The sequence below is a fragment of the Heterodontus francisci genome, chromosome 15, assembly GCF_036365525.1.
Source record: "Heterodontus francisci isolate sHetFra1 chromosome 15, sHetFra1.hap1, whole genome shotgun sequence".
Lineage (NCBI taxonomy): Eukaryota > Metazoa > Chordata > Chondrichthyes > Heterodontiformes > Heterodontidae > Heterodontus > Heterodontus francisci.
This window is the reverse complement of record NC_090385.1, coordinates 25,410,858-25,434,675: the sequence shown is the minus strand read 5'-3', so window position 1 is coordinate 25,434,675 and position 23,818 is coordinate 25,410,858. Positions and strand designations below refer to the sequence as shown.

Below are 23,818 nucleotides of genomic sequence, written 5' to 3'. Positions count from 1 at the left end.
TTATCAACCAGGGTGATTGCAATAAATCAGTCGTAAAAGTAACCGTTGGCATCTATATGTAGTAATCCCAGATCCAAATTGCTGTAGTGAAGTTATTGTTACCTTAATTAGAAGCGAGAACAATGGAATAGCATCTTAACTGATATCTTAAAACTAACAGCTGGAAAACAGTTAATGATTTGAGTTCAAACATTGTCTTGTAGTGCATTCATGCTTTAGCGATGGAACTCAAAGCTAGTCACTCCCACATTCACTTCTGGTTTGGAGATCTTCACAAAGGAACCCTCAAAACCTGAACTGTGATTGTGGGGATTCTTCTGGTCATGCATGATGTTGTGAAGTCATGATGCAAGTAAACAAAATAGTTCATTTCTTTAAACTTTTAAATTATTGTTAACTTTATCCCTCAGCTGGGACAGCCAATTGGGTTTTGATTTTTGACAATTTTTCTCTTCTTGGCACTACAGAACTTTGCCCATTGAATCCAAACTGCAAAAGGCCATCTTTGCACTGCGATCTGCAGTCTGAAAGTATCAGGGTGCTGGGAGTAGAGGATCAGCACTGGAAATTGCTTTGAACTGCCATCAGCTCGTAACAAATCATCTTTAGCATCACTGTGAAGTGGGAACCAATTGACAGGAATGCTAAAGATGGCTTGCAATATGCCTTGAAGGTGACATTTAATTAGGTGAAGTGTGAGTGCCCAACCACCCTGATCATCCTAAAAAATTTGCTCTGTACTTTCATGTATTATATTAATACATGTTCATGACGTATTATGGAAAAACTGATGTTTCTCATAAGCTGGGCAGAAACATGATGTTCAGTTCCTGATTGTGGAAGCATTATCTGAAGAGGGAATAATTAGAACAATAACAAGAAATGCTGGAATCACTCAGCAGGTCTGGCAGTATCTGTGGAAAGAGAAGCAGAGTTAACGTTTCGGGTCACTGACCCTTCTTCGGAACAGGTTTGAGTTCCGAAGAAGGGTCACTGACCCAAAACGTTAACTCTGCTTCTCTTTCCACAGATGCTGCCAGACCTGCTGAGTGATTCCAGCATTTCTTGTTTTTGTTTCAGATTTCCAGCATCCGCAGTATTTTGCTTTTATAATTAGAACAATATTGATCATTACTGATGAGTAAATCGGAGCATTCTGACAGAGAAGGGGGTTGGGGAAGCCTAACTCACTAACTGTTCTACTTCCTCTGGCTTTACTGCCTTCCCAAAAAAGAAAGAATTTACTCATTTTTGATCAGTAATAGAGTTCTGAAGGTGTGTTTCAAAATTCTCCACCCATTAGACCTATTGATATGCAATATTTTAACATTTACAGATTGTTTGTAAATAACTAAATCCTATGAAGTAGCAATGGTTTAAAAAGGAAATTTGTTTTTAACAAGTTTTGATTTTGAAAAATGATGACATCCTGAAATTGAAATTGTATGTTGTGCAAGTACTTTCAAGTATATTTTGTAGTACTAATCCTTGCTTTCTTCCCTCATTAGCCATCCGGTACTGTGACCGATGTCAACTGATTAAGCCTGACCGCTGCCATCACTGCTCCATCTGTGATACGTATGTAGTTCAGGTCTTTTCATTAAGAAAATCTAGAATAAAGGAATGAGACTGTTTAGATCAACCATGTCCTTGCATACAGGATCATACATATACACGGGGTTCCACAATTAACAGACCCAATTGTAACAACTACCTACCGCTCAAACGCCTCGATTTGAATTCAGTGCAACTCCATTGTGACACCAATTGCATGCAATGAATGGATTTCTCACCTGCAGTGTTATCTATGAGTGATGTTGCAGTGAAATTAGGGGCATGGTTTCTCTATTAGAGAGTGTTTGTCACACTGATCACACCTTCTCTGTCTGGTTCCGTCATCATTTGAACCTCTGCTTCCCAGACGCCATTGATTGTATGTGTAAAAGTCCATTTGATGTATTGCTCGCCTATCTGTGCACATTTCAGTTATTACTGGAACACTTCTGTTTGATGAATGTAATTTCATCTTTCTGAAACTGGCAAAATACATTGAAATATTTTGTGCCACACTGGAATTCAAAATAGGAGGGATTAGCATTTTTTAAAGTTATTACAAGTTGAGGTGGTCCTAATTCTAAATGCAATAGAGAATACAAATGTTACAAGAGCACAAGAAATACTGTAACATATTCAACCCAGGATTGAACAAATAGCCTGTTATAATTATTTAGTATGACAAGCTGATGTTTATTATACTTAGGGTTATAATTATCTGATATGGTAAATGGTTGAATAAATAATGGTTAAAACAACACACCATGGGTTGTTCCATTCCCACCCCAACCCAAAGTACATTTTTCTCCATGGTTAAGTTCCCATTGCTGCTAAATGCTTTAGAGGCACTGAGCAGAGGAAAGCATGTCTCCAAAAATAGGATGGGACAAAATGATGAGTAAATTAATCTGTACTGCCTTCACAGAACTTAGCAGTTGGTTGAGAGCATTATTGGTAAAAGATCATGAATATGTTGCCTATCTGATATCTCAGTTAGAATGGTGATATCAATGTGATGGTGACTGTGGAACTCTTACAACATAAGGTGAAATATCAAGAATATACAATGGAGAAGGAGTGAAAGCTTAAACCTGGCAAATTGTTGAAATGTGCAAACGATTAATGTTGCTCTCGGTAGATTACATTATCTAGATTGAATCATGGACTGAAATTACTTGAGCAAAGAAAGGTTCCTGGATTATACTTCAGCCATTAAACTTTCCTTAAACATACTTTAGACCTTTAATTTGATAGAACTTACTATTTTCCCTTCTCCCCCAGTTCTCTGGGCTCCTCTAATTCTGGCCTCTTGTGCAAGCAACAACGATTTTAATCACTCCGCTGTTGGAGTTGGCAGCCATGCTTTCAGCTGCCTAGGCCCTAAGCTCTGGAATTCCCTCCCTAAACCTCTATTTCTCGCTCCTCCCTTAAGACGCTCTTAAAAACCTATCTCTTTGATCAAGCGTCTTCACCCATCCTAATAGTTCCTTTGAGGCTTTCTCAAATGTTGTTTCATAATGCTCCTGCATAGCGCATTGGGATGTTTTACTATGTTAAAGGTGCTATATAAATCCAAGTTGTTATGTAATACCAGCCAAAGCAAAATGCAAATTAACATTCTGATACACATAGATCACAGAACTCTGTGCCCCAAGAAAATGGCTTTTGTTAAAATAGCCAACTAAAATATTTTAAATATTTTGAATTCAATTTCACTGAAAAACCTAAACTCTTTTCTCCTGGAGCTACCCTGAGGTTTTACTTTTTTAGATGTCCGGTACCATCATTTGTCACTAACTGGATTTTATTGCTGTCTTTGTTTCTTAGATGTGTGTTGAAAATGGATCATCACTGTCCTTGGTAGGTCCAAATTGATATTTAATATATTGCTAGCCCTTATCAGTCGCACTGGTCACGACCAAGATACAAACCCATTTATAACAAAGTTTACAGTTTTGTTGAACAGTGCACAGAAGATATTTTCTCCCTTGGTATCAATGCCTGGATTGTAGGGTTATTCTGTCATAATTTAAGACTGTTCGTTGTTGGCTGTCCCTCAATTCGAGGATGGCGTCTACTCAAGGTCTGCCATGGGCCTTCAGGTGACTGAACAAGCCGATTCTCGACCTGCAGACCTTTGGGCACATGGGGCAGGACATCACACGAGGTAGTGGGATCTGGATTGCAGGATTTGTTTACTTTTCTTTCCTTCTTTGCTGCCGCTCTGCCTCATCAATAAAGTGTTTGCAGTATGATGCAGTTGTCCAGTTGTCGCTATTTTGAACGATTGGTAGCAAGCTCCTCCCAGTCATCAATGTCAATGCTGCTGCAGTTCAAAGAGAGCTTCAGAGTGTCTTTGAAGCATTTTCTTTGTCCTCCCCGGAACACTGGCCGTTTGAGAGTTGAGAAAACGGGACCTGGCAGAGGCAACGGTTTTCAGCCATCCGGACACAGTGTCCAGTCCATCGAATTTGGTTTTGCAGGAGTTTTGTCTGAATGCTTGTGGAGCTGGCTTCAAGAAGGACACTAGTGTTGGAGCGACGGTCCTCCCATTGAATCCGGAGGATGCGGCAGAGGCATTGCTGATGGAATTTCTCTAGCACGCTTATGTGTCGCTGATACACAGTCCAGGTCTCTCTGCAGTACAAGAGTGTGGTGACAACAATTGCTTTATACACTAGAACTTTTGTTGCCTAGCGGAAGTCTTCGTTGTCAAACACTCGCTACTGTAGTTTGTAGAAGGCTGAGCTGGCACAGCTGATTCGATGTTGAATTTCCTCGTCAGTAGTGGTCTTTTCAGAAAGATGGCTGCCAAAGTTTGAGAAGTGCTCAACATATTCCAGAGTCGTCTCTTTAGCATATATGGGAGGTGGAATATTTGGCTAACCAAGTGTGGGTTGATTTAGGAGTTTGTTTTGGCAATATTCAAGTACAGGCCGTGTCTCTTGTATGCAGAGTTGAAGAGATTGAGAGAGGCTTGCCAATCTGGTTCAGAGTAAGCAATGACACTGCAGTCATCCACAAACTGTAGATCATGTATGTCTATAGTGGTCAGTTTAGTTTTGGCACAGAGGCAACTGAGGTTAAAGGGATATCCATCTAGGTGGTATTTACAACAAACACCAGAGGGCAGCTGATCTTTCACAAGGTGAATAGCCACTGTCAGGTAGATTGTAAATAGTTTGAGGGCTATCACACAGTCCTACTTGACCCTGGTCTGGATTTTGAAGGCATCTGTTTCTGAGCTCCCACTCGAGACAGTTGCAGTCATGTCATATATGGAGCAATTGCAAGATTGTGAAGAAGTTTCTTGGACATCCAAATTTTTGGAGCACAATCCACAGAGCCTCGCGATTTACTGAGTCAAATGCTTTGGTCAGGTTGATAAATGCAATGAAGAGTTTCTGGTGTTCTCGACATTTTTCCTGGATTTGTCGGGCAGCAGAAACCATGTTGGAAGTTCCTCTGGAAGATCTAAAGCCACATTGTGTCTCTGGGAGGATTTACTCAGCCACAGGAAGTAGGTGATTCAGGAGAATGCATGTCAGGATTTTCCCTGCTATGGACAAGAGTTCCCACGGCATGATTTATCTCTCTTCTTGAAGATAATTACAATTGCGTGTTCCTGAAGTCGGGGGTAAGTTCATTTTTCTCGCCAATCTGTAGGATGAGTGCATAGAGACTTGAACAAAAGCCCACCAGCTTTGAAGAGCTCAGCTGGAATACCATCGGGCCGCAGGCTTTGTTGTTTTTCATCCGTTTGCTAGTTGCAGCTCTCCCATCCATGGATTCTACCACAGGGTAATGGGGGATAGCCTGGAGAGTATCAGCTGCCATTGTGGATTCACGGTTGAGGAGTTATTGAAAATGTTCTTTCCAGCGTTGACGGATGGCATTGTCATTCTTAAGAAGAGAGACACCATCCTGTGAGCGAAGGGCATTTTGTCTATTTGATCTTGGTCTATAGATAGCCCTGACAGTTTCAAAAAAGCTTTGCAAGTCATGATGGTCGGCGTATAGTCTCAAGCTTTCTCTTCCCACCACATGTCCTTCCTCTTCCAGATTTGTCTTTGAGTGTCAGAATTGAGCTGTTTGAATGCTGCCTTCTTGACTTGCCACCTTGGGTTGTTCTGCCAGGCAATGAAGTCTGCTCGTTTTTGTTCCAGGAGGTCACAGCATTGTTTTCATCAAACCAATCCTGGTGATGACTATGCTCAGCACCAATGGTCTGGACACAGGAATCTAGTACAGCTGACTTTATTTGTTCCCACTGTTCTGAAATCGAGTCGGATGCATGAAGGTTTTTCCAGATAGGTTGTGAGCTGCACTTGGAATTCCTCTCTTCGGTTGGGCTGCTTTAGGGCTGAGACATTGATCTTCCTCCTCTTGGACTTTTGGGTTTTGCGATGCCTTGGTGCTAGGTGAATGTTCAACACCGATCGAACACGTCGATGATCTGTCCAGCAGGTACCAGTTCCCCGTCTGGATTGAGTGATAGACATCACTTAGATCTTTGACTCGAACAATGACATAATTCAGGAGGTGCCAGTGCTTTGACCTAAGATGCCTCCATGTGGTTTTGTATTTGTCTTTCTGGCGGAAGACGGTGTTTGTTATAATGAGGCCATGCTGAGTACACTTTGCCAGCAGGCGGACCCCATTTGCATTGGTTTTCCCCACCCCGTTTTTCCCAATGTTTCCTCTCCAGACGTTGGCGTCACAGCCAACCCTGGCATTAAAGTTCCCCAGAAGGGTGATCTCTTTTGGGATGGCAGTGAGAACTTCATCAAGGTCAGAATAGAACTTTAACATCTTCATCGGAGTCAAGGGTTAAGGCATAGCGCTGATGACTGTGGTGTTTTGATTACGGCTAAGTTGTAGATGAAGTGTCATGAGTCTTTCATTTATGCAGTTGGGGAGTTCTGGCAGTGCATCCAAGATCCTATTCTGGATGGCAAAATCAACTCTGTGAACACGTGGGTTGCTGTCAGCCTTTCCTTTCCATTAGGAGGTGTATCCTCCTGGTTGTTCCTTCAGCTGCCCCTCCCCTGGAAGGTGGGTCTCACTGAGGGCGGCGATGTCAATTTGGAGTCTTGATAGCTAACGTGATATGAATGCAGTTCTTTCTGGGCGGTCACTCTTGAGATTATTCGTGATGAATGTTCTGACATTCTAAGTTGCAAAATTTAAAGTTTTCTTCTTTCTTTGACCATGAAGATGGTAATCATAGAATCATAGAAAGTTTAAGGCACAGAAAGAGGCCACGGCCCATTGTGTCTGTGCCGACTGAAAAATGATCCACCCAATCTAATCCCACCTTCCAGCATTTGGTCCGTAGCCCTGCAGATTACGGCACTTGAGGTGCATTTTGAATGAGATGAGGGTTTCTGCCTCAACTACCCTTTTCAGGCAGTAAATTCCAGACCCCCACCACGCTCTGGGTGAAAAAACTTTTCCTCATCCCTCTAATTTTTCTACCAGTCACTTTAAATCTATGTCCCCTAGTCACTGACCTCTCTGCTAAGGTGAATAGGCTGTTCACATCCACTCTATCCAGGCCCCTCAAAATTTTGTGCATTTCAGTCCGATTTCCCCTCAGCCTTCACTGTTCCAAGGAGAACAACCCCAGCCTATCTAATCTTTCCTCATAGCTGCATTTTCCAGTCCTGGCAGCATCCTCGTAAATCTCCTCTGTACCCTCTCCAGTGCAATTACATCCTTTCTGTAATGAGGTGACCAGAACTGCACACAGCACTCACGTTGTGGCCTAACCAATGAGTTATACAGTTCCAATATAACCTCTCTGCTTTTATATTCCATACCTCGGCTAATAAAGGAAAGGATTCCATATGCCTTCTTAACCACCTTATCGACCTGTCCTACCTTCATGGATCTGTAGACATTCACTCCAATGTCCCTCACTTCCTCTACACTTCTCAGTATTTTCCCAATAGTCGTGTATTCCTTTGTCTTGTTTGACCTCCCCAAATGCATCATCTCACATTTCTCCAAGTTGAATTCCATTTGCCGCTTTTCTGCCCATCTGACCAGACCATCAATATCTTCCTGCAGCCATCCTCCTCGCTATCTACCACACGGCCATTCGTCTGCAAACCTCATGATCATGCCTCCTACATTTACGTCCAAATCATTAATATATACCACAAATAGCTTAGGACCCAGTACTGAGCTTTGCCGAACGCCACTGGAAACAGCCCTCCAGTTGCAAAAACACCTGTCAACAATTACCCATTGTTTTCTGCCACTGAACCAACTTTGTAACTACCTTGCTGCATTTCCCTGGATCCCATGGGATTTTATTTTTTTAACTAGTCTGCCATGTGGGACCTTGTCAATAGCCATGCTAAAATCCAGGTAGACCACATTAAACTGCACTACCCTCATCTATCTTCCTTGTTACTTCTTCAAAAAATTTGATCAAATTGGTCAAACAAGATCTTCCCTTAACAAATCCATGCTGACTATCCTTGATTAATCTGTGCCTTTCTAAGTGACAGTTTATCCTGTCTCTCAGAATAGATTCCAATAATTTGCTCACTACTGATGTTAGACTGACTGGCTTGTGATTATTCAGTCTATCCCTCACTCACTTTTTAAACAGCGGTGCAACGTTAATAGTTCTCCAATCCTCCGGCACCACACCTGTATCCAGTGGGGACTGGAATATGATGGTCAGACCTTCTGCTATTTCCTATCTTGCTTCTTTTAACAGCCTGGGATACATTTCATCTGGCTGTGGTGATTTATTAACTTTCAAGGATGCTAATCCCCTTAACACATGCCCTCTCCCTACTTTTATCACATCCAATACTTCACACCCCTCTTCCTTACCTATAATATCTGCTTCGTCCCCCTCTTTTGTGAAGACAGGTGCAAAGTATTCATTAAGAATAATACCAACATCTTCCGCCCCTACAGATAGGTTACCTTTTTGGTCTTTTATGGGTCCTACTCTCTCCTTAGTTATCCTCTTACTCGTAATGTATTGATAAAACATCTTTGGGTTCACCTTGATTTGGCTTGCCAATATTCTTTCATGCCCTCTCTTTGCTTTACTGATTTCCTTTTTGATTTCACCCCTCCGCTTTCTATACTCCTCTTGGCTTTCTGATGTATTGAGTTCTCGGTGTTGGACATAAGCTTTCCTTTTCTGCCTTATCATACCCTGTAAGCTCCTTGACATCCATGGGGCTCTAGATTTGGCTGACTGGAAAATTTGTGAAGAGAAGGTGTTTACTCTGAACCCCTTGAATCTCCGCTTTGAATGCCTCCCACAGCTCTGACTCTGATTTACCTTCAGGTAACTGTTCCCAGTCCACTTTAGTTAAATCGGACCTCAGTTTAGTAAAATTGGCCTGTCCCCATTTGAGAACTTCAACTCTTGTTCTACCTCAGTCCTTTTCCATAATTATGTTAAAACTGACTGACTGAATTATGATCACTACCACCAAAATGTATTCCCACTGCCACTCCTTCCAACTGCCCAGCTTCATTTCCGAAAACTAAGTCTAAAACTGCACCCTCTCTTGTTGGACTTGCTATATACTGGTCAAAAAAGTTCTCCTGAATGCACCCCAAGAATTCTGCTCCCTCAATTCCTTTCACACTAAAACTATCCCAGTTAATATTGGGGTCGGTAAAATCCACTATTATTACTGCCCTGTTGTTTTTGCACTTCTCAGAGGTATGCCTACATATCTGCTCTATCTGTCTGTTTAGGGGTCTACGGTACACACCCAGCAGTGTGATTGCCCCATTTTTGTTCCTTAGCTGAATCCAAATGGCCTCATTTGATGAACCTTCCAACAAATCATCCCTCCTCACAGCTGTTATAGTTTCTTTGACCAAAATTGCCACTCCCCCTCCTTTCTTATCCCCCTCCATATCACGTCAGAACCCGTGGGGTGTAGTTCCCTAGCCAGGAGAAAGTGGGACAGCCTATTTTTAGGGCACCTTTTCTAGCCCCCTCTCCATTTGGGGTGAGCAGAGGGTATCCTGAAGAGGACTGCTCAGTCACCGATGCTGCTGCCTAAAGAAACCTCTGTCCCAACACAGCTGTCCAGTGACCTTCATGCATCGGTCGCCTGTGTGCAGGTTCTTGACTCGGGACTCCTGGGTTCACAGCCCTGTCCCCGTCGCCAATTCTCCATCGCCACAGGACTAGGCAAATGGACTCTAGTAGAAGCCTGCGCGTGACTTTGTTTAACGTGGGGACCATGGGGCACCGTCGCTGTCCGCATGATCTTGATGGATTGGTGGTCAGATTTCAGTGATGTGTCATAACACAATGACTGGGACCACCTTGGTGCTGCAGCCTTCTTCCACCTTCGCAGCCGGTGAGATGCACAGTCTTCCTTCGCCTGTTCTGCCATTGAGGACTTTTTGGACCGCACTTTGTCTGGCACAACTCCCTGACCTTACCGCCATGGGTGGCCCTACCAGGAGCAAGGAGGCTCCCGATGTCATCCCTCCGTGGATTGCCACCTTGACGTGGTGGAGAGGCTTGCGTGCACCAAGGATCACTTGAGCGATGCAAGACTGTAATAATCATTTAAATTATAAATCCTGTTCAGATGATCTTGTCTTTTTTTTTAATAGCCATATTATCTCCTTGGTAATATTTTGAAAACCCTTCAAAATTGCTATTTAGCTATTGTTCAGTTGTCACTGTGGGCGAGAAGTGTTAGTTTAGAGAATTAAAACAAGAATTTAAATGTAGAATAAATGTACAGTTAGTATTCTAAGACTACTTAATTTGAAAGGCCTAAGAAGTTCTACCTCTTGTCCATCTGATTGCATGCATTAACACTTTACGTCACTCCCAGATATTGAGTGGTGGGCTTTGATTTCAGACTAGTGGATCATTGAATGCAGCTTTTACCTGGTAGTTAATGTGTTGTTTCAAAAAATTAAGGCCTTCTTGGAATCAAGGTTTGAACTCCAGTTTATTCAAAGTGAAGAATGTTAGTGATTTGGGAAATCTGTTTACATTTACACCTTGGTACAAGAGAACAGGCAACATTAAAAATCTACATGATTTGCTCAGTGGTAGCACTAGCCTCTGAGTCAACAGGTTGTAGGTTCAAGTTCCACGCTGAGGACTTAAACCCGGAATCTAGGCTGATACTTCAGTATTGTAATGAGAGAATGCTGCAATGTCAGAGAGATCATCTCTCAGATGAGTTATACCAAGACCTAGTCTACCTTCTCAGGTAAAAGATACCATGGCACTATTTCAAAGAAGAGCGAGGGAGTTTGCCCCCAATTCCTGATCGATATTTATCTCTCAGCCGATGTCAGGACAGACCCAGCAGAGGTGGCGGCACAGTGGTATACAGTCGGGAGGGAGTTGCCCTGGGAGTCCTCAACATCACCTCCGGACCCTATGAAGTCTCATGGCATCAGGTCAAACATGAGCAAGGAAACCTCCTGCTGATTACCACCTACTCTCAGCTGATTAATCAGTACTCCTCCATGTTGAGCTTGGAGGAACCACTGAGGGTGGCAAGGGCACAGAATGTACTCTGGGTGGGGGACTTCAATGCCCATCACGAAGAGTGGCTCGGGAGCACCATTACTGACGGAGCTGATCGGGTCCTAAAGGACAGAATTGTGACAGTGTAGAAGGAGGCCATTCAGCCCATCGTGTCCACACTGGCTCTCTGAAAGAGCAATTCCCTCAGTTCCATTCCCCCGCCTTCTCGCCGTAACCCTGCACATTCTTCCTGTTCATATAACTGTCTAGGGGGGGGGGGGGGGGTCGGTTACCTCAGTTGGCTATAGTATGAGGCAAAAAGACGCCAGTGCGGGTTCAATCCCCGTACTGATGTGGTAGTTTATGGAGGCCTGCCTCCTCACATTGTCCCATGCTTGAGGTGTGATGACCCTCAAGCTGTACATCACCAACTGTCTCTCTGTAATAGGGAGGGATGCCTATGGTCCTTTGGGACTATGGCTAGAGCTTATAACTGTCTATTTCACAGCGCTGTTAGGAAGGGAGTTCCAGGATTTTGATCCAGCTACAGTGAAGGAACGGGGATATAGTTCCAAGTCAGGATGGCGTGTGCTTTGGAGGGGAACATGCAGGTGGTGTGTTCCCATGCATCTGCTGCCCTTGTCCTTTTAGGTAGCAGAGGTCGCAGGTTTGGAAGGTATTGCCTAAGGAGCCTTGGTGCATTGCTGCAGTACACACTGCTGCCACTGTGCATCGGTGGTGGAGGGAGTGAATGTTTGAGAATGGGGTGCCAATCAAGCGGGCTGCTTTGTCCTGGATGGTGTCGATCTTCTTGAGTGTTGTTGGCACTGCATCCATCCAGGCAAGTGGAGAGTATTCCATCACACTCCTGACTTGTGCCCCGTAGATGGTGGACAGGTTTTGGGGAGTCAGGAGGTGAGTTACTCGCCTTGGGATTCCTAGCCTCTGACCTGCTCTTGTAGCCACGGTATTTATATGGCTACTGCAGTACAGTTTCTGGTCATTGGTAACCCCCAGGACGTTGATAGTGGGGGATTCAGCGATGGTAATCCCCATCCTCAATGATGATATCAAGAAACAACTGAAGGCACTGGATACTGCAAAGTTTCTGGCAACATTCCGGCAATAGTACTGAAGACTTGTGCTCCAGAACTTGCCATGCCCCGAGCCAAGCTGTTCCAGTACAGCTACAACACTGGCATCTATCTAGCAATGTGGGAAATTGCCCTGATATGTCCTGTACACAAAAAGCAGGACGAATCCAACCCTGCTAATTACCGCCCCATCAGTCTACTCTTGATCATTAGTAAAGTGATGGAAGGTGTTGTCGACAGTGTTATCAAGCGGCACTTGCTTAGCAATAACCTGCTCAGTGATGCTCAATTTGGGTTCTGCCAGGGCCATTCAACTCCTGACCTCATTACAGCCTTGGTTCAAACATGGACAAAAGAGCTGAACTCCAGAGGTGAGGTGAGAGTGACTGCCTTGACATCAAGGCAGCATTTGACCGAGTATGGCATCAAGGAGCCCAAGCACAACTGGAATCAATGGGAATCGGGAGGAAAACGCTTCGCTGGTTGGAGTCATACCTAGCGCAAAGGAATATGGTTGTGGTTGTTGGAGGTCAATCATTTCAGCTCCAGGACATCATTGCAGGAGTTCCTCAGGGTAGTGTCCTAGGCCTAACCATCTTCAACGCTTCATCAATGACCTTCCTTCAATCATAAAGTCTGAGGTAGGGGTGTTCGCTGATGATTGCACAATGTTCAGCACCATTCGCAACTCCTCAGATACTGAAGCAGTCCGTGTAGAAATGCAGCAAGACCTGGACAATATCCAGGCTTGGGCTGATAAGTGGCAAGTAACATTCGCGGCACACAAGTGCCAGGCGATGACTATCTCAAACAAGGGAGAATCTAACCATCTTCCCTTGACATTCAATGGCATTACCATCGCTGAATTCCCCACTATCAACATCCTGGGGGTTACCATTGACCAGAAACTGAACTGGAGTAACCACATAAATACCGTGGCTACAAGAGCAGGTCAGAGACTAGAAATCCTGCGGCGAGTAACTCACCTCCTGACTCCCTAGAGCCTGTCCACCACCTACAAGGCACAAGTCAGGAGTGTGATGGAATACTCTCCACTTGCCTGGATGGGTGCAGTGTCAACAACATTCAAGAAGCTCGACACCATCCAGGACAAAGCTGCCCGCTTGATTGGCACCCCGACAAACATTCACTCCCTCCACCACTGATGCACAGTGGTAGCAGTGTGTACTGCAGCAACGCACCAAGGCTCCTTTGATAGCACCTTCCAAACCTGCGACCTCTACCACCTAGAAGGACAAGGGCAGTAGATGCATGGGAACACACAACCTGCAAGTTCCCCTCCAAGCCACACACCATCCTGACTTGGAACTATATTGCCATTGCTTCATTGTCACTGGGTTAAAATCCTGGAACTCCCTAACAGCACTGTGGGTGTACTTACCCCACATGGACTGCAGCGGTTCAAGAAGGCAGCTCAAGGGCAAGCAGGGATGGTCAATAAATGCTGTCCTAGCCAGCGATGGCCACATCCCATGAACGAATTTTTAAAAAATTATCTGGTCATCACCTCGCTGCTGTTTGTGGAACTTTGCTGTGTGCATATTCACTGCCGCATTTCCTATATTACATCAGTAACTATTTCAAAAGTAATTCAATGACTAAACTGCTTTTGGGGCAATCTGAGGTCATGAAAAGTGCTACATAAATGCAAGACTTTTTTTTTCTCTATTATTATGAACAGAGACTCTATCCTGAAAAATTTCTTTTTCTCTAGGGTGAACAACTGTGTTGGATTTTCAAACTATAAATTTTTTCTGCTGTTTTTGGGATATTCCATGTTGTATTGCTTGTTTGTTGCTGCCACTGTTCTACAATACTTCATCATGTTTTGGACGGTAAGTTCCACTTTGCATCTATCACCACCAAAAACAGAGAATGTACACAAATAGACCTAGGAATTGCCTCTTTACTCTTCATATAATGAAGTTAATTGGTCTGATGTATAGACAACACACTTGTACATCCTTTCACTTTTCATGATTTAACAATTTATCCCTGTCAAAAAGGAGTCGATGAGAAGCATGAACCACCCGTGGTTAACAAAGGTGGTCAAGGAGAGTATCCATTCAAAAACTAAGGCATACAAAGCGACGAAAACTAGTGGTAGGCCAGAGGATTGGGAATTTTTTAGGAACCAGCAACGGATGACTAAAAAGCTAATAAAGAGGGAGAAAATTGATTATGAAAGTAAACTGGCAAGAAATATAAAAACAAAAAGCAAGAGAGTTGCTAAAGTGAGTGTGGGACCCTTGGAGGATGTGACTGGAGAATTGTTAACATGGAACAGGGAAATGGCAGATAATTTAAACCAATATTTTGCATCAGTCTTCACGGTGGAGGACACTATAAACATTCCACAGATATCAGATAAGCAAGGAGCTAATGGGAGGAAAGACCTTATAATAGTCTCTATCATGAGGGACAAAGTATTTGACAAACTAATGGTACTAAAGACAGACAAGTAGCCAGGACCCGATGGCCGACAGCCAAGGGTTTTAAAGGAAGTGGCTGCAGAGATAGTGGAGGCATTGGTCAAAATATTCCAGAATTCACTGGATTCTGGGAGGGTCCCAGCAGATTGGAAAACTGCTAATGTGACCAAAAAGGGAGGGAGACAAAAAGCAGGAAACTATAGGCCAGTCAGCCTAACATCGGTTGTTGGGAAAATGCTAGAGTCCGTTATTAAGGAAGAAATAACAGGACATTTAGAAAAGCTTAACACAATCAAACAGAGTCAACATGGTTTTGTGAAAGGGAAATCGTGTTTGACAAATCTGCTGGAGTTCTTGGAGGATATAACGAGCAGAGTTGATAAAGGGGAACCGGTAGATGTAGTGTATTTGGATTTCCAGAAGGCGTTCGATAAGGTGCCGCATAAAAGATTATTGCACAAGATAGGAGCTCACGGTATTGGGGGTAATGTATTAGCATGGATTGAGGATTGGTTAACTCACAGAAGACAGAGTGTCGGGATTAATGGGTCTTTTTCAGGTGGGAAAGATGTAACTAGTGGAGTGCCACAAGGATCAGTCCTCGGGCCACAATTATTTACGACCTATATAATGACTTGGAGGAAGGGGCAGAGTGTAATATATCCAAATTTGCTGACGATACAAAAATAGGTGGGAGGGCATGTTGTGATGAGGACATAAGGAATCTGCAAGGGGATATAGATAGGTTGAGTGAGTGGGCAAAAACTTGACAGATGGAGTTTAATGTAGGAAAGTGGGAGGTCATGCACTTTGGTTGGAAGAATCAAAAAATAGGGAAGTCTTGTTACAACTGTACAGGATGTTGGTGAAGCCGCACCTGGAGTACTGTGTACAGTTTTGGTGTCCATATTTAAGAAAGGATATACTGGCATTGGAGGCGGTTCAAAAGAGATTCACTAGGTTGATTCCTGGGATGAAGGGATTGACTTCTCAAGAATGGCTAAACAGCTTAGGCCTTTATTCATTAGAGTTCAGAAGAATGAGGGGTGATCTTATTGAAACTTACAAGATTCTGAGGGGGCTTGACAGGGTCGATGTTGAGAAGATGTTTTCACTAGTGGGGGAATCTCGATCCAGGGGACATAGTTACAGAATAAGGGGGCATTCATTTAAAACTGAGATACGAAGGAATTTCTTCTCTCAGAGGGTAGTGAATGTCTGGAATTCTCTACCCCAGAGAGTTATGGAGGCTAGATCACTGAAAGTATTTAAAGAGGAGGTAGATAGATTTTTGAAGTATCGAGGAATTGAGGGCTATGAGGAGCTGGCACAAAAGAGGAGTTGAGGTCTGGGGCAGATCAGCCATTATTTTATTGAATGGCGGGGCAGGCTTGAGGGGCCAAATGGCCTACTCTTATTTTTTATGTTCTTGTGTAATCTTTACTGCAATTATGAATTAAATTTTTTTGACTTTTTTTTCCATCCCAATTCTCGAAGGTACAATTTCTTGCTACCATGCAGTTCCATTGATGCTAGCAACCTGCCAGTGCCTTACCGCAGTGGCCATTCATTATCTGAGCCTAAATAGTGAGTGTTGGCAAGCTATTTGGCCTCAGGTGGTGTCATCGGCAAGCCCAATTCTCTCCTCGCTCAACATTATCCAGTAGCCACTGTTGAAATGTGTTAATGATCAAGAGATCTGGGCGTACAGGTTCACAGGTCACTGAAAGTGGCAACGCAGGCGGATAAGGTAGTCAAGAAGGCATACGGCATACTTGCCTTCATCGGTCGGGGCATAGAGTATAAAAATTGGCAAGTCATGCTGCAGCTGTACAGAACTTTAGTTAGGCCACACTTGGAATATTGCGTGCCATTCTGGTCGCTACACTACCAAAAGGATGAGGAGGCTTTGGAGAGGGTACAGAAGAGATTTACCAGGATGTTGCCTGGTCGGGAGGGTATTAGCTATGAGGAGAGGTTGGATAAACTTGGATTGTTTTCACTGGAACGACGGAGGTGGAGGGGTGACATGATAGAGGTTTACAAAGTTATGAGTGGCATGGACAGAGTGGATAGTCAGAAGCTTTTTCCCAGGGTGGAAGAGTCAGTTACTAGGGGACATAGGTTTAAGGTGCAAGGGACAAAGTTTAGAGGGGATGTGCGAGGCAAGTTCTTTACACAGAGGGTGGTGAGTGCCTGGAACTTGCTGCCGGGGGAGGCGGTGGAAGCAGGCACGATAGCGCCATTTAAGAGGCATCTTGACAAATACATGAATAGGATGGGAATAGAGGGATACAGACCCTGGAAGTGCAGAAGGTTTTAGTTTAGGCAGGCATCAAGATCTGCGCAGGCTTGGAGGGCCGAATGGCCTGTTCCTGTGCTGTACTGTTCATTGTTATTTGAGTGGGAGCCCGTGATGACTTATCTTCCCCACCACCTTCCTCAACCAGGGGCACAGAGACCAATTATAGTACCATAATTCCTGAACAGACTAAGATCAGTTAACTCAATTCACACTGCAGATTGAACGAAGATCTTCTCAACTGTATAGTTTAGTGCTACACCAGGTGTTGCCTTTAATCTGCTTTCATTTTATTGACTACATGACTAGGAACAAATGAAAACACATAAAATAACAGTGATATTTCCAGCATGTAATACATGTCTTCAAATTTGAGAAGTTAAACCTTGAAAATCAAAGTTTATTTTGATCTTCCACAATGATAGAAGAAAAATATCATCAGCTCATTTTTTTCTCTGATTGACAGGGTGGTCTGTCTGATGGTCGTGCAAAATTTCATGTTCTGTTTCTTCTCTTCGTGGCTGTCATGTTCTTCCTCAGCCTCATGTTCCTCCTCAGTTACCATTGTTGGCTGGTCAGTTTGAACAGATCTACGTTAGGTAAGAGTTAAGCAGCATCTCTCTAATATTGCATTGTTAATGGAAGAGGATAGGGTAGATTTGAGATCCTGTTTTTGTTTTCTCCCTCGTAGCACTGCTACCTCATTTCCCCCTCTTACCGTTAATTAAAGAATTAATCAAATTAAAGGTTATCTCTGAAGGAAGGACATATTGTAAGTGTTAATTCCCTAACAATAGTTTGTGACTGATTTGTTAATGTTTGCACAGGTGACTGGCTGTTCTAGTATCTGCAGGACAAAAAATAGCCCTTGCTCCTATATTTGCTATATAAATGGAGATCCATTGTAAAATTGTAGTTTAGGATTGATATCATTGTCATGGAGCTGATGGTTATAACTATCATCGAGAAACATGCTTGAACCTCAAGGGAATAAGCATTGTTATAATGTAGGGACCTTCAATGATCTCGGTTCGGTTTCCTTGTGATGCTACACGTTGGAGATGGTAGAATTCAGTTAGCAGTACTTGCATATATACCACTTGAGCCAAGTTTAGCAAGAGTTTGACAAATTAACTGGAGGGACAATCAACGTTGTGTTTCTGCTTCTGTGTAGTATTTTACCTGCAACTAAGCTGGACCAGTAGCTTAAGTTTGTATGATGACCTAGCAATATGGTATTTTCCCCCTGCAAACCAATGGGATTATAGTTAGCATCCTATATATTCTTTAGCAAGCAGTTTACTGTAATGAAAATTTGTTGTTTGGCACGGGTATTATAAGTCACATATATGCCAGAGCAAAAGGTGCAAGTTTCAGTTTTGAGGAGACTCAGAGTTTATTCAAACTGTTATCTATCTGTTTACCCAAGTAATGGTGTTGGTGAAAGCCCTAACTGTAACATGGGTGCTGAAACATGGCTAATTGTATCTTTTTCTTAATGAGCTTCTCTTTTCTGCATAATATTTTGAGTCAGCCAGCAATAACACTTCTCCAATGGCAAGATTGAACTAGTCCTCAATTTAAAAAAAAAATGTAGTACTAGGTGTTGTAAGTTCTTATTTTGCTGGGGTACAGTGCAGAAAAGAAGGAAGGAACACTGAGAGGAGAAGCTAGATGTGCCCCTCGCCTATCCCATTCAAAGATGTATCAGTGGTGGCCAGTTTCATAATTGTATTTGTCTGGGATCCAGTAGCCTGAGAGCTCAAAAACTAACTTTTTATAAAGTGGGGGTACAATAGAAAACTATAAGGAAAAATATACTAATATTAAAAATGGAAAGCTCGGATCACCTCTGAGAACTGAAATAAGTGGCTGCTGCTTCAAAGCATGTGCCATCAGGTTGCTTTTGAAAGTAAAGCAATGCAATAGAATTTTTCTTTATTTGTTTTCTTTCTTTCCTTTCCTCTAGAGGCCTTTTCAGCACCAGTATTTCAGCACGGTCCAGATAAAAATGGCTTTAATCTGGGTGTGGGGAAAAATTTAAAGCAAGTATTTGGACAAAAAAAGAAGTACTGGCTGCTTCCCATCTTTACCAGGTATTGTCTTTTCTTGGATTGCATTCTATCCATTCAGACTTTCATTATTAATGCGCACTAGTTGGGCTAAATTTTGTCGGCTCGGTGTGGGGTACTGGCGCCGGACTGGAACACCAGGGGCAATCCCGTCTCAGCCATTTGGGGAACCCCCCAAACGAGCTTTTAGCGCTCAGGCAATTAACTGCCTGGCGCTGGGGCTCCCAATCCCTTTTAAAGAAGGGAGCCTGCCACCCAGCTGCTGGCCAATCAGAGGGACAATCGATGTAATGGATGTATGGGAGGTCACTGGTTAAGTGTTCCAATAAAATGTGGCCTTCCCCACGACTGAATTATATATTCTTTTTATGACCAACTTCCTTCGTGCCAAGTTCAATCATTCTAAACATAGTGAATTTTTAAATTTCACTTTCAGTGTTGGAGATGGGCATTTCTTCCCCATGACATCGCAGTCAGAGAGTCACAATCCGTTACTATCCAATGAGGCGCACTGGGACGAGGGTGAATCAGATGTGGAGTACACAGGCAAGACGATCAGATTAATGCTATCCTGATAGAAATCATCTTTTCTGATGTGTCAAATGAGAAACTTTGTTATAAGCGTATTGTCCTGGTGCAGTTGCTTTGGAGATGATGTTTGCAACCCAAGTTATTTGATGTTCAGCCAGCTCCCATTCAAATACTTAGAATAATGCCTTCTTCCTTGAGTGTTTATCTACATCTAATAAGCTATTTAAGGATCATCTTGGGGCACTGGGAGCTGAATAATGAAACACTGTGTTTCCATACCTGGCTCAGGAGAGGAGCTAGAAGATGGCAGCACCAATTTGGGAGCAATGTCACTTCACAATAAGTATATAGGACTTGTTGGTATGTTATTGGTAATTAATTGTGTGATGGGGATTTGTGTATATATTTTTTTCTTTTCCTTTCTCTCTCTCTCTGGCCCTTCTCTCTCCCCTGGTACCCATTCTCTTTCCACCGTCTCCCCATCTTTCTGCGCTCACTCTTCCCGACCCCCCCGCGCCCGTTCTCCCCGACCCCCCCCCGCGCCCGTTCTCCCCGACCCCCCCCGCGCCCGTTCTCCCCGACCCCCCCCCCCCGCGCCCGTTCTCCCCGACCCCCCCCCCCCGCGCCCGTTCTCCCCGACCCCCCCCCGCGCCCGTTCTCCCCGACCCCCCCGCGCCCGTTCTCCCCGACCCCCCCCGCTCCCGTTCTCCCCGACCCACCCCCGCGCCCGTTCTCCCCGACCCCCCCCCGCGCCCGTTCTCCCCGACCCCCCCCCGCGCCCGTTCTCCCCGACCCCCCCCGCGCCCGTTCTCCCCGACCCCCCCCCGCGCCCGTTCTCCCCGACCCCCCCCCGCGCCCGTTCTCCCCGACCCCCCCCGCGCCCGTTCTCCCCGACCCCCCCCCCCGCGCCCGTTCTCCCCGACCCCCCCCCGCGCCCGTTCTCCCCGACCCCCCCCCGCGCCCGTTCTCCCCGACCCCCCCCCGCGCCCGTTCTCCCCGACCCCCCCCCGCGCCCGTTCTCCCCGACCCCCCCCCCGCGCCCGTTCTCCCCGACCCCCCCCGCGCCCGTTCTCCCCGACCCCCCCCGCGCCCGTTCTCCCCGACCCCCCCCGCGCCCGTTCTCCCCGACCCCCCCCGCGCCCGTTCTCCCCGACCCCCCCCGCGCCCGTTCTCCCCGACCCCCCCCGCGCCCGTTCTCCCCGACCCCCCCCGCGCCCGTTCTCCCCGACCCCCCCCGCGCCCGTTCTCCCCGACCCCCCCCGCGCCCGTTCTCACCCGACCCCCCCCGCGCCCGTTCTCCCCGACCCCCCCGCGCCCGTTCTCCCCGACCCCCCCCCCGCGCCCGTTCTCCCCGACCCCCCCCGCGCCCGTTCTCCCCGACCCCCCCCGCGCCCGTTCTCCCCGACCCCCCCCGCGCCCGTTCTCCCCGACCCCCCCCGCGCCCGTTCTCCCCGACCCCCCCCGCGCCCGTTCTCCCCGACCCCCCCCCGCGCCCGTTCTCCCCGACCCCCCCCCCGCGCCCGTTCTCCCCGACCCACCCCCGCGGCCCGTTCTCCCCGACCCCCCCCTCCCATCGCCCCCCCTCCCATCGCCCCGCCGCCCCCCCCCATCGCCCCGCCGCCCCCCCCCATTGCCCCGCCACCCCCCCCCCCCATTTGCTCCCATATGAAAATGGTTATAAACAATCGATGCCAGCAGCATGTGGAATCCTCCTTAATAAATTTACATAAGAGGGGGTGGGGGAATCATGCCCCCTTTACATTTCTTGGCTTTTGAGGAAATAGAATATATTTTCCAGTTTTGAACATCCGTAGAAATACATCGTCAATTAGTATGGAATATCCCTTGGTCAATTCCTTTGGTCTTTAAAGAATTAGCCATACTTTCTGTTTTGATATCATCTGCAAATTTCAACACCATTCCCGCTAGGTTTTTACCTAAGTCCTTAATTTACGAAAAGAACTGAACGGGAACATCGCTACTTACTTCCAAACACACCGACAAACTCTTACTTTGTTTTGTCCTTTCTAATCAATTTTAATTCAATTTGCCATCCTCCCCCTAATTCCATACCTCTTAAAATTTTCTCGTAATCTCCTGTGTGGTATCTTGTCAAAAGTTTGCCTATAGTCCATGTTTACTGCACCCACTGCACTTCCTCCAACCTGCATGTCTGTTACCTCCTCAAAGAATCCTGAGGTTTGTCAACAATGATCGTCCTTTTTGAGATATTTCCAATTATTTTTTCTTTATCTAGATGGGTGGTAATTCTATCCTTAAATAAAGTCTCTGCGATTTCTCCCTACCACAGACATTAAAGCCTATAATTACCAGGATTAGCTCTGACATGTATTAGCATCAAGCAAGTTCACTTCAGGCTGTCTAATAATGTAAAACCGTGCAGCAATCAACTTTTCCATTACCCCACCAGCCATCATGATGCGCTTTATGTCAAATTTTGAGTATTCTTGTATTCGGCACTCCTGCCCACTGGGAATTGGCCTGAGATTTCGTATATGATCCTTGCAACTGGTGAACAGAGGAGAATTTGTGCCATTAGCTTAGGTGGATTCAAACCCAAGGCTCTGTAGCTAAAGGAACCAGTGCATACTCCAGTTCTCTAATAAACTTCTTGTCATTTTTTTGCTAAACTTTATCAATTTAATCTGTCGTCCATTAGCGCCTCGGCATTTAGGAGAACAGTACAGGATTTCTGCTAAATACTGAAGGCTGAAATTATGAGAGTGCCACCTCCAAATGTAGTTAGTTAACAGTACCACTTGCTGTGGTACAGAACCAAATAGGAAAGCTTCAGGTTTGATCCCTGTTCTGTGATGATCTTGAGCAGCGGTGGTTAACTACAATTGGCCTTGATGTCCTCAGGTTAAAGAAGGGGAAAACATTGGCCAGTTTTCTGGCTCCTGCTCGCTTGCTCTGCTGGAAGTGTGTCGGTATAAACATTGAATGAGGACAGGGTAGTTTCACATGTTCTGCTCTTGATCAAGCAGCTTGCTCACACATGAAGAATGGCTGCTTGACTGGTACTGGAAGGAGAAAATTGGGAAGGGCTGGGTACCAGGGCAAGATTGGGGGGAGGGTATAATAATAAAGAAATTTGTGTATTGTAATCTTATAATATTCAGTATAAAACTGTAGAAGCAAAGGGAAAATAAGTTTTTTTTTGAAAGAAATCAATTATTTGTTTTCTCTAAAATGTAACTTTTTTCTTTTTAGCAACTGCAAGTGGCAGTACCTCAGTGACAGTTGAAATGGAGTCCTAGTTGACCTCTGGTGCTGTTTAGTATTCGCAGGTCAGTGTTGGTGATCCCCAGTAATTTCCACTGATTGCAGATTCTATTTCAACTCGTTAGGAGGATAGAAGCAAAAATTTAGTTCATCCTGGAATGTGCTATTTCCTGTTGGTTGAGTAAGAAGTAATTTCAAGTTTGCTACCCAAAAGGCAAGTGATGTATGAGATTGTCCAAGTCTCTCAAAATCCTTGCATTTGTCAATAAGCGTGCAATGAGGTAAAGAAAACGTATCCTGCAGATTAATAAGAATTGTTATGTGGTGAAGCTGCAGCATTAAGTGTGGTTTTGTGTAATGACAGCTTCCCAATCCAATATAGTTGGTAAGGGAAGTGAATGAAGCCACAAGTCAGTAAGCAAAATTGAATCACCCCAGATTACTGTTTGGCAAGTTGCTCTTGGCTGGTCATAGAGCATCACTAGCAATCATCTTGGAATAACATATAGAGTAAAGTATGTTCCTTAAGAGAGGCAGAGCATTAGCGTGTGCATTGAATAGCATCTTGCTTTCTTTAAGTTCTGGTTATAGCTGAGAAGAAGCCCAGTACTTGCACATAAGAGAGTCACACAGGGTCACTCTTGACAAGCCTGCTGGTGACCACTTTGAGTGTCATTTGGCAAGGCTTGGAATCAGATTTATTCTCCCTTTCAATTGAGATGTGCAGCACGGTAAAAAAAACTCCAACTGGTGAGAATAAAAAGGTTATGTAATATGCAAAAATTATTTATTTTGTTAAGATTTGAAGATTTCTAAGTCCAAATTTCCAATACATTAATCTAATGATTTTAAAATTCATTGAGGAAATCACCCCTGCTGGTTCATGATGATGTGATATCAAACCCCTTCAGACAAATGAAATCCCATGTTAAATTCATGGTCAGTGTTGATCTCAACTGGGAGTAAGGTTTAAAAATTGGACACTCTGCACCCTGGGTTCAGCTTCAGTTTCTGCTTTTGACCATTATCCAGGAACCGCCCTTCCCCACCGCCCCCCAATTTTCCCCGCC

The 23,818-nt window shown here is 44.8% G+C and overlaps 2 protein-coding genes across 4 annotated transcripts in view; one reads left to right on the top strand and one right to left on the bottom strand.

The window, feature by feature from the left end:
- The window catches only part of zdhhc15b (zinc finger DHHC-type palmitoyltransferase 15b), a 62,780-nt gene that overhangs the window by 30,766 nt on the left and 8,196 nt on the right, over positions 1–23,818 (top strand). Inside the window, exons 5-11 of one of the 2 annotated variants that reach the window (XM_068047272.1) lie at positions 1,509–1,578; positions 3,382–3,414; positions 13,880–14,000; positions 17,366–17,498; positions 18,869–18,995; positions 19,408–19,517; positions 22,737–22,813. In XM_068047272.1, the coding sequence (XP_067903373.1) occupies positions 1,509–1,578; positions 3,382–3,414; positions 13,880–14,000; positions 17,366–17,498; positions 18,869–18,995; positions 19,408–19,517; positions 22,737–22,783 (641 nt within the window). In that variant the 3' untranslated portion in view covers positions 22,784–22,813. The remainder of the gene's footprint in view (positions 1–1,508; positions 1,579–3,381; positions 3,415–13,879; positions 14,001–17,365; positions 17,499–18,868; positions 18,996–19,407; positions 19,518–22,736; positions 22,814–23,818) is intronic. The other variant, XM_068047273.1, reaches the window with a different exon arrangement.
- Positions 1,065–23,818, bottom strand: part of uprt (uracil phosphoribosyltransferase (FUR1) homolog (S. cerevisiae)) — a 62,016-nt gene continuing 39,262 nt past the window's right edge. The window contains exon 7 of one of the 2 annotated variants that reach the window (XM_068047277.1): positions 1,065–1,610. In XM_068047277.1, coding sequence (XP_067903378.1) covers positions 1,588–1,610 — 23 coding nt within the window. In that variant the 3' untranslated portion in view covers positions 1,065–1,587. Of the gene's footprint in view, positions 1,611–17,148; positions 17,471–23,818 lie in introns of those variants that run through there. The other variant, XM_068047278.1, reaches the window with a different exon arrangement.